Source organism: Haliotis cracherodii, unplaced genomic scaffold (genome assembly GCF_022045235.1).
Source record: "Haliotis cracherodii isolate W230 unplaced genomic scaffold, xgHalCrac1.p SCAF_6, whole genome shotgun sequence".
Lineage (NCBI taxonomy): Eukaryota > Metazoa > Mollusca > Gastropoda > Lepetellida > Haliotidae > Haliotis > Haliotis cracherodii.
The window spans coordinates 32,982,880-32,995,743 of NW_027266319.1; the positions used below are offsets into that span (position 1 = coordinate 32,982,880).

General features: G+C 38.8%; 2 protein-coding genes across 3 annotated transcripts in view; one reads left to right on the forward strand and one right to left on the reverse strand.

The window, feature by feature from the left end:
- The window catches only part of LOC139444852 (uncharacterized), a 67,132-nt gene extending 58,138 nt beyond the window's left edge, over positions 1-8,994 (forward strand). For both annotated transcript variants that reach the window (XM_071225839.1, XM_071225840.1), the window contains exon 5: positions 2,001-8,994. In XM_071225839.1, coding sequence (XP_071081940.1) covers positions 2,001-3,169 — 1,169 coding nt within the window. In that variant the 3' untranslated portion in view covers positions 3,170-8,994. The remainder of the gene's footprint in view (positions 1-2,000) is intronic.
- Positions 8,995-10,312: 1,318 nt separating this feature from the next.
- LOC139445176 (integrator complex subunit 13-like) overlaps positions 10,313-12,864 on the reverse strand; it is a 444,879-nt gene continuing 442,327 nt past the window's right edge. The window contains exons 16-17 of the mRNA XM_071226299.1: positions 12,344-12,473; positions 10,313-11,288 (exon numbers count right to left, since the gene is read on the reverse strand). Coding sequence (XP_071082400.1) covers positions 11,207-11,288; positions 12,344-12,473 — 212 coding nt within the window. The 3' untranslated portion in view covers positions 10,313-11,206. The remainder of the gene's footprint in view (positions 11,289-12,343; positions 12,474-12,864) is intronic.

The window sequence follows — 12,864 nt, forward strand, 5'->3', positions numbered from 1 at the left end:
ATGGGCTACGCGATACATGCTTCACACAACCAGATGTTCCAGATGCTCAGAGGTCCTGTCTTATCACTGCATCGACAGACTGTGATAGAGTCGCCACTCATTGAAGAAAAAAACTAATACCTGTACCAATTACCTCCCCTTCTATCATCATGTAACCAACTAAAGCATTCCCTGTCTAAACGAGCTTACAAACATGGCGGAATATTTGTGGATAATCTGATTTTTTGGGGTCTTATTTGATGTTATCTGAAATTCGAGATATCTGCATTCTGTGTGGTATTTTTAAGAGGTGAACTTGTTGACTTAAGTTTAGACAAATGGAGGAGATTCACCACAGGATATTTTCACAGCTGAAGCTTTTTGTATACAATAAGGTCATCAAGTAGTTTTAAGGAAAATAGTTCTGAGGTGAAATACTACTTCCCTGTTCAGCAGTGACACTATCAATGCTTCGAATTGTATTCTTGTGCTGCTTTCTTAGAGGCAATGTTCCATTTCCCACATTACCATAGTGATACTACTATCCTTCTTTAATTTCTATAAAGTAGGGGACATGGATGGGCGCATTCGTCTAAGGTGCTGCAATTTGCTTCCCAGGGTTGCGTCCATTGGGCATGCCAGATTGTGGGTTCAAATCCCCGATTATTTTTCAAGGCTTGTCAGCACCATACTTGTCCTCGTGGGTTTCACCAAACTGGTAAACGTCTGAGACCTGCATCACTTCGGACTTTCCTCCACAATCAAGCTGACATGCCATGATATGACTGAAATACTGTTTAGTGCCGTTAAACCCAACATACATAGTAAAGTATTTATGACGGTCTTAAAGCTATGATTGAGGGATAGACACAACCTCTAGTTTGTTAGTCTGAGACAAGTAACAATCTAGATTGCAGGTATAGACATGGCCTCTATAATCTGTTTGTCCGAGACAAGTAACAATCTAGATTGCAGGTATAGACACGGCCTCTATAGTCTGTTAGTCCGAGACAAGTAACAATCTAGATTGCAGGTATAGACATGGCCTCTATAATCTGTTTGTCCGAAACAAGTAACAATCTAGATTGCAGGTATAGACACTGCCTCTAGACTGTTAGTCCGAGAATAGTAACAATCTCAACAGACTAGTATTTGTAAATCTAGTTATTTCACATAACAACTAGTCTGAAATGAGAAGTGGACTATTGGATATTACCAATGGCATCGACCCTGGATTGTTTTGTGAAAAGGGCTCTTGTTCATGAGATCTTATAGTAGAGTAAATGATTTCACACAGACAGGGGGTGGTCGGGTAGCCTAGTGGTTAAAGCGTTCGCTTGTCACGCCAAAGACTCGGGTTCGATTCCCGACATGGGTACAATGTGTGAAGCCCATTTCTGGTGTCCCCGCCATGATATTGCTGGAATATTGCTAAATGCGGCGTAAAATCATACTCACTCACTCACTCACTCACTGAAACAGACAGAACAAATATAAAGAAGGCATGTATAGTCCTTGTATTGCGAATTAAACTGTGTAGAAGATGAAAGCTGGTTTACCCCACTCAAAGTTAAGAGATGCTACTTGAAGTGTGCTTGTGAATGATTTGGTTTCATGAATTCCTTCAAGAATAGCTGGGATAGAAAAATGTCATGTCTGCCACAGAACACTCATAAAGATGTTTAGGTGTGCCCTTTGGAGTTCATATGTGCCAACTACATATAGAAGAATAATTTTGAGTCATCATCGAACTATGTGAATGCCCTTTCACCAAGGCTAGGTTAGATGCTGTTGTGATAATGGAACTTTGCCCCCTTCCTTTTCACTGAGATTGATAATACCCTTTTTCATTTCTGAGTACCCAAATATATTTGTGAATTAAATTTGTGCATTAAGCATATTCACAATCCTTATTCCTCACATTGATTTGTGATTACATAAAAAAAAACAATATTGTAATTGTATTATTATTTGTTGCAGACTTTGTTTCCATTTATGAACATATTTTTTGTTTGTTTCAGCCACAGACCATTTTCCTTATTTGGAGAACCCTGTGGACTATATACCAGCCCATCTTGGCAAGTACTTGGAGTTCCCTATCCCACGAGGTGTGTTCTACGATCGGGAAGATGGCGACACTCGAGCATTGCAGTTGTCCTTGACCTTGCTCAATGGGCAGAAGTTACCCAAAGACTTCTGGCTGCAGCTGAATGCCAGGAAGCAGATTATCTCGGGGCTTCCACTTCTCGTTGACCTTGATATTAGCTATCATCTGATTACACTAGTTGCAACAGATTCGCAGGGACAGTCGGTGAAAGATGCCATCAAACTCTACGTAAATTCATCCTCCTTCGTCAGATTCACCCACAAGTTCATCATGACCTTCAAGATGGATTTTGCAGCGTTCATGAATGATAGGACCAACCTGAACCTCCTCTTGAAGCGTATCAGTTCCTACTTTGGTGACTCTTCACCAGACAATATGGTGGTGATGGACGTCAGCATGGGTTCCTTGGTCTTGACCTGGAGTAACACGACTCTTAATGGCGACATCTGCAACAACAAGACCATCAACAGGCTGTACAGACGGATGGTTAGGAAAGGTAACAATATTCGTCCAAGCTTCAGCCGCCACCTTAGTCCTGACTATCGGCTCCTTGATATTTCCTATGAACTGCAGGGAGCGTGTGTTTACAAGCCCACAACATTTATCTCCCCTACCACTGAGGCAAGCACCACTGGGACGGGACTGAGTATCTGGGCTCAGGTTGTCCTGCCAGTGATGATTGCCCTTCTGCTTCTGTTGCTGATCCTTCTCATCATCCTGCTTGTAAATAGGAGAAGGAAACGACAGTCTGCTTTGCAGAATTCTGAAAAACCTGTGTTTACAAATGACCGAAATCCCATAATTTTCCCCGAGGAAATGGAAGGCGATGATATGGGACTTAAACCAAAGAAACCCATAGTTTTACCCAATGACAGGAACCAGTCCGCATCACCGTCGCCAAGGACAACATATTACTTCGAGGATGAGCCTCAGTCTGATCATGGCAGTAACTATGGGACAGGAAGTCGGACAGGGTCAGGTCGTCGACATCCTAAGTCACCTCCACCATATTACCAGCCTCATTCTGATCCACCTCCGTACCGACTTCCTCCGCCCTACCTCAATAACTCGTCAGATGTATGATGGGATATGAATGTTGCCATGGTGATTTGATGTTTGTTGAATGAATACTTACACAGACAGTCGTGTGGTCAAGATAGGTGTTTCTGGAGTTTATAATTGAACATATCCTTTATGTTACCAGGATTACTGTTGTTTATTGTGTATTGTTTGTTAAGGAATATGTTGAGTCTCTGTGACAGAGATTTGTTGTCAGTATTCGCTGTCTTGATTGGACAGCTTTCAGCCTCCAGTCTGAGGAGATGAACAAACATTAACAAGACTCGTACAATCAAGGAGAGTCGATAGGATAGTATCATCTTAGAGATTCCTCTTGGATACATTTTACATGAAACCGAAGATGCATGACGATCATTGTGTTTCTTTTATCACTGCATATCTAGTCTCTGAGGAATCCAAATTAAATCGTTGGAGATTGATGTGGGGTATATGAAATGACCCATTTGTGCCTTTAACGTCTAATCAACTGGGAGCCCAGTGCTATTGTTCTTTATATTCTTTAGATGACATTTTTGTCACCAGTCCATGAGAGTATTGTTCACTTCTTCAGTATTGTTACCTTCGTAATGAATGACTTCTATATCAGATCAGTCCATCCAACCTTGTACATTGCATATGTACAGTTATTGTGAAGCCGTTATTGTTATGGTGGTACTTACTATGCATGCGACGACAGATTAACTATGGTAAGGCTTAAAAAATTTAAAAGAATCGGTTCTCAGGCAATGACTTTTGAAGACAGAGCGCGGGTGGGCGTTTTTATTCTTCTTGTATTTGTTTTTTTAAATAGCATAGAAAAAACCAACGCGAGGCGGACTTTATGATGAGGCGGGCGGTGCCTGAGAACCAAGACTATTATTTTTTTTAGCCTAATATGAAAGAGTCAGGTTTTATTTAACTTCTTTTGAGAAGTATGTAAGTTGCCTAGCTGACCAGTCGAATATGTATGCAGCCTTTCAAAATTCAGGCTTGTCCTCTAGCCTGAGACAACTTCACTGTGCTGAAGACAAGTACAAATCAAATGGTGGTAGTCCTCATTGGCTAGTAACATTTGAGGGCTATAACTCTGAACCAGTTCTCGGTGTTTCAATTTTGCAAAATAAATTGGAACTGAATAAACCTGACCAAAAATATAAACATAGTAAACATTTTTATTTTGTTCAAGCACGGCTAATTACAAACTCTGAGGACTAGGGAAATAAGGTTTACTTGTCTTCTTGACCAATCTTGAAAAAACACCCAAATTTTTAGGGCTGTATACTGTATAAACACCACTGGTGTAGGAGCATCTGTAGGTATTATGAAGTAATATTGTGCCGTCGATGGATTATTAATATGTGTTATTGTTTCAGGGGCTCCTGTACACAAAGTTTTAGCTCACCTGGCGTATTTACCTCATTAAAAAGCCTACTCATGGCCATTTCTCAGCCATTTTTGTTCAGAATGAAATTGGTGTATGTGTTGGAGCTCAACATGTGTTCCATTTCTTACAATACAGAGTATTTTCAATTCTGACTTAGGGCATGCTTTTTTATTCTTTTGAAATGCAGTTTGGGCTCTGTAAGATTCCCTATGATGGCTTTACTAAGGAACTTAAGCATATATGGCCTGTTGTTGCCATAGCTTGTTTCTACAATACATCTTTCGGATTTTAGTGTGTTTGTTCAAGTCCTTTTTGCTGAAAAAAATTGAATATCAATGTTGACAGCAACTGCATATCCAGGTGAGCTACATTGCCATGGCACTATTTGTAGTTTCAGGAGCTCATATCACAGCGTATCACCACTTTGCGTACCTCAATTGCTTTTGTACATGGGACTCCTTCAATACTACTCAAAAGACGTTTAAGAACACCTAACGTTTTCCTATGACTAAAGTTAATCTGTCATGGCCATTAACTTCTTCTGAGTGGTGTATATCATTACACAAGATCTCGTATTGCACCATGTAGGCATGTATCATGTTGTTATACACCAGTTCTTCATATGTCCATTATGATTACGTATCTACCTTGTGTCAATATACACACTTTGTATAATTGCCTGGACAGTTCAGGGCAGGCACATTTTAACTTACTCAAGTATGATTTTATGCCACTTATAGCAGTATTCCATCAATATCATGGTGAAAGGATGAAAAATGGGCTTCACACATTGTGCCAATGTGGGGAATTGACCATTGGCCTACGGCGTCAAGAGCAATCGCTTTAACCACTAGGCTATTCACTGCCCCTATTTCTTCAAGAGCAGCTTGTGATTAGCATGTATGGTAACATCTGATACTTATAGTGATTCCAGTGAACCTAGTGATTTGGGCAAATGTTTATGGTCAAACAAGTGTTTCAAATGTGAATACTATTTTCAGTTTACGATTTTATAATATTAAAGTTAATATTTTAAATTAAGAACTAAAGTCAAGGGGTCCTGGTCATTACCTAGAAGAGATTTCGGGTTCCAAATTAATCCACAACAGAGAGCTCAAGGACACCAAGACCCCCTGAATTCCAAGTTATTACATAGATCGGGTTCCATAAAACCTTTCCACCAATGATTTCAAGAGAAGAGTGCCAAGAACCAACCATCTGTATAACATTCTATGTACTAGCACGGTGCCAAAGTTGGATATTTTACTGACGTTTAACCTGTAATACTGTATATTTGATACTATTTACTTTGTACTTATTTTATTGATTGTTCAGCATGTTTATATATTTCATTACTATGAATGTGAGATTCTGTGTTTTTTCATGTTGAATGAAATGAGATTTTACGTATACTTCATTCACTGTCACCCTAGCCATGCTTCTACTGAAATTGCGGTTAGTTGAAATTTTTAGAATAATTTTATCTGTCAGTCCTCTTTGTGAGTCTTATCCTCTGACAACACACAAATTGAATTTTAGGACGAACATTCTCAAAAACTGTTTGTTCATTATTTTGGGACTAACCTTACTTTTGTTGTTTTAATGTTTTTATCGTTAAAGGGGAGGTCACACCTTCATGTTAGTGAGGTCATTTGTCTAGTCAACTGGCAAGGTCACATTCAGACTATGTGACTTGCATTGAAGGACATTCAGTACCCGCCTAGTCAGATGGGAAGTCTCACCTTTTATTTTATTTTATAGGATTTTCTTGTTAGAAAGCATAGCAAGCCATCATGTCCTGACTTCTAAATCAGTACCCATGTAAATATGTATTTGCTTAAAGTTGATTTGTCTAGTCACTACCTTGCTCAATTTGTTCACGTATCTGTTGTGTAGGTTGTAAAATATTTTGAATTCCGATTTAGGTACTTTGTGAAGTTGTTCTTTATATATTTGTGGTCTAAATGAGGAACATCTTGAAGTTCAAACAAGTGTCTGCAGTTCAAGGTGTAATCCTGATAAACCGATTACATGATATCTTAATGAAGAGAGCTGAAGACTATGCAATATTCCATTAGATAATTGGGTCAGTGATATGGCTACCTTTATGAACAATGTCACTAGATTGTCCTGTATTTCACTGTCATGAGACTGGGGTGTTCTGTATGTATATATTGTGTATGTGTTGTATATTTTCTCAGGCATTTTGTTGAAATAACTTGGTTCATGGATTCTCAGAAATTTCATAACAAGATTGTGTTTTTACCTTCCTGCCAGTTCAAGTTTTTATCCCTCAACATTATTTTTTCGGGGTCCAGCGAACAAATGATTTTTTTTCCAATTATTTTCTGTAACTAATTACTTTAAAAAATACAAGGCCTACCCACCCTGGAATATGAAATTGTTGGACCCTAATGAATAAAACCGCAGCATGAAGGGAAGGGAGGTAACCCTTTGACATAACATAAAAGCACAACTAGAAATTATTTTATTTCATTTATTTTCTCGAGAAGATATACTTAAGAGAATTAGTTAAAAATCAAAATAGTATTTCAATGTTCAATATTTATTTGGTTATTTTATATAAAAAAAAATATATCTGTAATCCAAGAACTATTTACAAATGCCTTTTTTCTATATCCCTTTATATCGTGTCACTGTCTTCCTGCTTCACCCCTGCTGCCATTATTTGTAAGAAATGACAATGATTTCCAGACAACTAATTTCAAACCAGTGTGTGTGAGTACAGATATGTAGTGGATTAATGTCGACATAGTTTATATGAAGTAATGTCGTCCTCATTATGGTTGTGGACTTTTGTCACAAATATTGATCACAATATCAGCGCTAGCTACTAACAATTGTAAAGGAACCGAGATATACGGGATCAATTCCTTATACACAACATCGTAGGCCCGGGAGATATTTACATGTACCCATGATGTTATATTACCATATCACCTTCCCTGCAGAGTGTGTTGTGTGTAACGCCACTTGGGACAGTAAGTCAGTTATATCACGGCGTGTCAGCTTAATGTGGGAGGAAAGCCCGAAGTGATGCAGGTCTCAGACGTTTACCACTTTGAGAAACATAGGAGCATGGATATGGTGCTGACAAACCTAGTTACACAGTCAGGGAGTGACAGAGTTGATAGATCAAATGTTTTTGACAAGATGATAATTTAATTAGACATCAATGGGTTAGTAAAAGGTTGAATAATTAATATGTATGAATTAATATTTGAGTAAACAATGTGTGTTTAAACTATCAAGAGCAAAATCTAGTCTAACTTGGTGATCTGAGAAAGATCAACTGACGATGTGAGCGTTGAATTGTGGAAAAATATTCAAGCATAAAAGTCAAGACTCAATATCCTAAGGGACATAATGACAGTATGGCACTAAGATAGCATGTTGAATAGGGTCTGTGGCAGTTAAACTGAAAATTGTTACAGTCTTTATTTGTCCTACCCAGGGTCTGTGCAGATCCTATCACCCAGGGGTGTTGGTTCCTCTTGGATTCCACAGAAACAATAACTTACTATCCACAGAATTCTGCAGAAGATTGTCATTTCAGAACAATGTATGTCATGACATCTCTGTTGGAACAAGCGTCAGTAAATCACAGGTTTGTATACACATCATTCCACCATCAACCGTCGATACTATGAAGTGTAGTCGTGACTATTTTTAGTCAGGTAATACACAAGTAAAATGAGCCCTACTTAATACATGATATTTGGGTGAGCCCAACTGCTGCCAGATAACGAAGCAATAGTGTAGGGATTGGATGAGTCCAAATTTACTACCCGGGTACCCAATCCCCCGTTACCCGCTGTAGGTTTCAAGAGTTTGGTACAAAATGCCGTAGAATTGTTTGAAAGGAGCCCTTATGACAAGCATAGTCGCCTCTTACAAGCATAGTCGCCTCTTACGACAAGCATAGTTGCCTTTTACGACAAGCATGGTTGCTGAAGACCTATTCTTCCCTGGATCTCTTCTCTGGTCGAATATGGAGTGTACAAACCTGTTATTTCTGATTTTCCAAACCATCTTCCATCATCCAGGGACAGTTATGGTGGACCAATGATGCTAATGACCATGTATACATCGTGCTAATTGTACAGGGCAAATGTTCTCGGGTAATCATGAAGCTATGTTAACCGATGCTGACACAAACAATTATTAGTTGATTTGTTAATGTCGCTGTATTTTACACTCAGCATATCATTATATAGTATTTAAGGATTCACTCATATATGGAACAAATTTTTATCTATCGATATTATTTCAGTCATATATGAGAATGACTGCAAGCATAAGATACTAATACCCTCATATATCCTTCCCAGCGTCTCTGTTGATTTCAATGTGAAAACTTAGCAAGGGAGACAACTCTGAAATTGTTCCATTGTCGTTGTGATTGTATATAATGTGCACTTGCTTGATCCTCTCCAGCAATAAAACCGTCCTACATTACCTCAGTGTCCCATTGTATATTCAATTTATGCACAACCAAATGCTGTTTATGACATCTGCAATTTGCCAGGCACTTATTGCAGTGTCTATGGTACAGGGATAGTGTTAAATGCAAAGTCTGCCTTTGCTTAATATGTACATATAAAAGCACTTTGCCTAGTGAATGCATCAAGTGGCTCTATGGAAGTTGAAAAGGCAGGATCTGCACAAGGATCTTGCTGGTATTACGAAAGCTTAGCAACATTTAAGCATTATAGTAAAATAAGTTCCATGTTAGTATGAATAAGAATTTCATTTATACTATTTAAAGACATTAAACAAACCAGACATACTGACAGATTAACTATCGTCATATAAAATCAGTGTTGTGTGACTTCTTTTGAGTAGTATATGATAACGTCCATGATCACAAATGCATTCAGAGCAGCACATCAGATTTTAGGATCTCAAAAGGAAAAGAAGTATTATCAATGAATGCTGGCCTCATACCAGCAGAAATTGATTGAAGCACCCTGAAAATATCTTTCTCTATGCTTGTACATTCTATTTGGTTCAAAGCACTTTGACAAATGGCATTAACTCGTGGTGTAGAAACACAGGTATTTTCTTGATAAATCTCAATTTAACTCTTCCACTGACTATAGCTGTGACACTTGGTCATAACCCCACGTGCACACTTGCATGTAGGTTTTCGATGTTTCTAATGTGGTGAAACCACCGAGGATGGGTATGGTGCTGACACACCAAGGATCACAATCTGGGATCGTGGATATGACCCTAAAGAACTAAGGTATGTAACTCTGTATATGACCCTAATGAACTAAGGGATGTAACTCTGGATATGACCCTAAAGAACTAAAGGATGTAACTCTGGATATGACCCTAAAGAACTAAGGAATGAAACTCTGGATATGACCCTAAAGAACTAAGGGATGTAACTCTGGATATGACTCTAAAGAACTAAGGGATGTAACTCTGGATATGACCCTAAAAGAACTAAGGGATGTAACTCTGGATATGACCCTAAAGAACTAAGGGATGTAACTCTGGATATGACCCTAAAGAACTAAGGGATATAACTCTGGATATGACCCTAAAGAACTAAGGGATGTAACTCTGCCTAGAAAGTTGGAATCCTTCAGACCTGTTTGACATGGATGTTAACCCTTAGACTGTCTCGACTATTGTCTATTGTGTGTTATGACAGTCAGTTTTATCACTGCTGTATGGTGAATCTGGGCCAGGCAAATCCTGGTTTAAAATAATAACTTACAAATATGAGAAGAATTAGTTTATTCCTCATGTGTAATACATTCATTTCTTACAAACAAGATGATTCCATGTACATGTAGATAGGAAGACTGAGTAATTCTGATTGAGTCTAATACTAATGAATGACTGATGAAGATTCGTAAATGGTAAGTGCAGAGATTTTACTAATGAAAGTAACACTCTAAGATTGATAACATGGTTCAAATATTTCACTGGTTCTTGGTTGATAAAATAAAACATGTCGGAACTGTACTCTAGTTAGCCATAACTGGAGTTGGCATACAACCCCACCTCAAAAAAAGGATAAAAGAGGTAGGCAAAAATATAAATACTTGTGTTTCAGGAAACATGAACATATATGGGTGTTTTTTTGTGAGGTTTCTTTTCGGTTAATTTTAATTAATGTTGAATGTGTAGGTCAAAATAGATAGAATGACATGCCAAAACGTTCTCCTTTCTTCAGAAATCCAAATATGGGTTTCTTAGAGGCTTTTTCCAGCTGTGATGAAATCATAAGGGTCACCAGTGATGGGATGGTTGAGTCACCTGAGACACACGTACCTTTTGAAGGGGCCCTATATCATGACAGCTTGATCTTGAGAGCCCAGATGTCTTCCACTTTGCATCAGCACAGGTTTGGTGCTCACACACCGAGTCGGAATAAATCAGCATTCAAACCCACTATCTATAGATCCTGACATGCTTGACGATGCTGTTTATTGCACTGGACCACCAAAGTGATTCTGGGTTCAAACCCATGATAAGTAGCAATGACATGAAATCTGGTAAACCAACAGACAAAAGCCCTTAGAAGTAGAATGTTATCTCAAAACGACGCAATGAATATCAATATTGTTTCAAGTGTACCATTATTTGGTTATTATCTGAGTGAGCTGATGTGTGGCTAAAGACATGATGATGATCTGTCAACGCTTCAAACTCTGCAGTGGCTTGGAAGTGGGTGCAGTCTTGGAGGCCTGGGACGTCTGCTCCATGGGCGGCTGCTCACTGTTGGTTAATGGAGGTCAGTATTTAGTCAAGTGTTAAACATTCCACAGTGAAGTTCATTGTTCAGGGGAAGTCAAATAGATAAACATTTATTATCATTCTGGGAGCTAACATGGCAGTAGCATTTGGCCAACAAATAAGTACTTAGAAATGTGTGCAGATAATCCAGGCCAATATGTGAATAATTGCATAGATTTGGTATTTCTTTAAGCTGTAGTTGCCAATATTCCAGCTTGTTGGTTTGTTTATTGGTTGTAAGCCAAACAGAGCAATTCCTCAGCTATATCACAATGGTCTGTAAATATTCAAGTCTGAGCAAGCACAATCACTGGATGATATTATATCTCCTGCATACGGTTGACATGCATCCAACCAAATGACCAAGTATGACTCAGTCCAGTTTAGTCGCCTCTTACAACAAGCAACAGATCGACGGGGACCTGTTTCTGACCCAAGTTCACCAATGGATGGCATTATCTGTATTTGAGGTCTAATAATGTTGCTGGTGTGGAAGTAAATCATGGGTAGTTAATATTTAAATGCAAGAAATTCATTTGTTAAAATTGTGAGTGAGCAGGGTTAAAAACCTATTCTAGCAATATTCCATCAATATCATGACGGGGGACACCAGAAATGGGCTTCTCACATTGTTCCCACTTTGAGAATCGGCAAGAGCCTTTGGCGTGACGAGAAAACACTTTAACCACTGGGCTGCTAACTCTCTGATGAGACCCTTGAAGATTCCGGGGTAGAATAGGTCTTCAGCAACCCATACTTGCTGTAAAAGGCGACTATGCTTGTCGTAAAAGGCGACTAACGGGATCGGGTGGTCAGGCTCGCTGACTTGGTTGATACATCTCATCGATCCCAATTGCGTGGATCGATGCTCATGCTGTCAATCACTGGATTGTCTGGTCCAGATTCGATTATTTACAGACCGCCGTCATATAGCTGGAATATTGCTGAGTGCGGCGTTAAACAACAAACCAACCAACCAACCAACCAACCAACCACTCTCCGATGAAGATGTTATAGCAACATAATTGACCACTCACTCGTCATCGTTGAGATGTATGTACAACTCAGCCACTGCACCGGTACAATCTTCACGGCCAGCAAACTCCACGTGTCGCTTGTTGTGTATCGTCTTGATGCGATTGGTCCACATTGACAGCAGGTTCTGGCCTGAGATCAAAAGGATTATATAATTGATGATGACTAATTTTACAATGTAGTGTTATTTACTCATTATCTTTGATGGACTAGAAAAATTAAAAAATTAAAATAAGAAAATGGAGCAAGATTTGAGTCTTAAATTTTGATTAATATATAATCAAATGTGTTAGTGTTCATCTAATAAAGGCAAGAAAGTCTCCTCTCACAGACGTAAATACATGTACATGTTGCTATAGAAATAATCAACATCCCACTGATGACAGTGAAGAGGTCTTCTGTTGAAGAGTTTTATATTGTGATGACAGCCCAATCTCCTTAAAATCAGATCTAAGTTCTCGCTGCCGCTGAACAAAGATCTGAGGACATCCCATTACGGGAGAACGACCTTTCGCGAACTTTG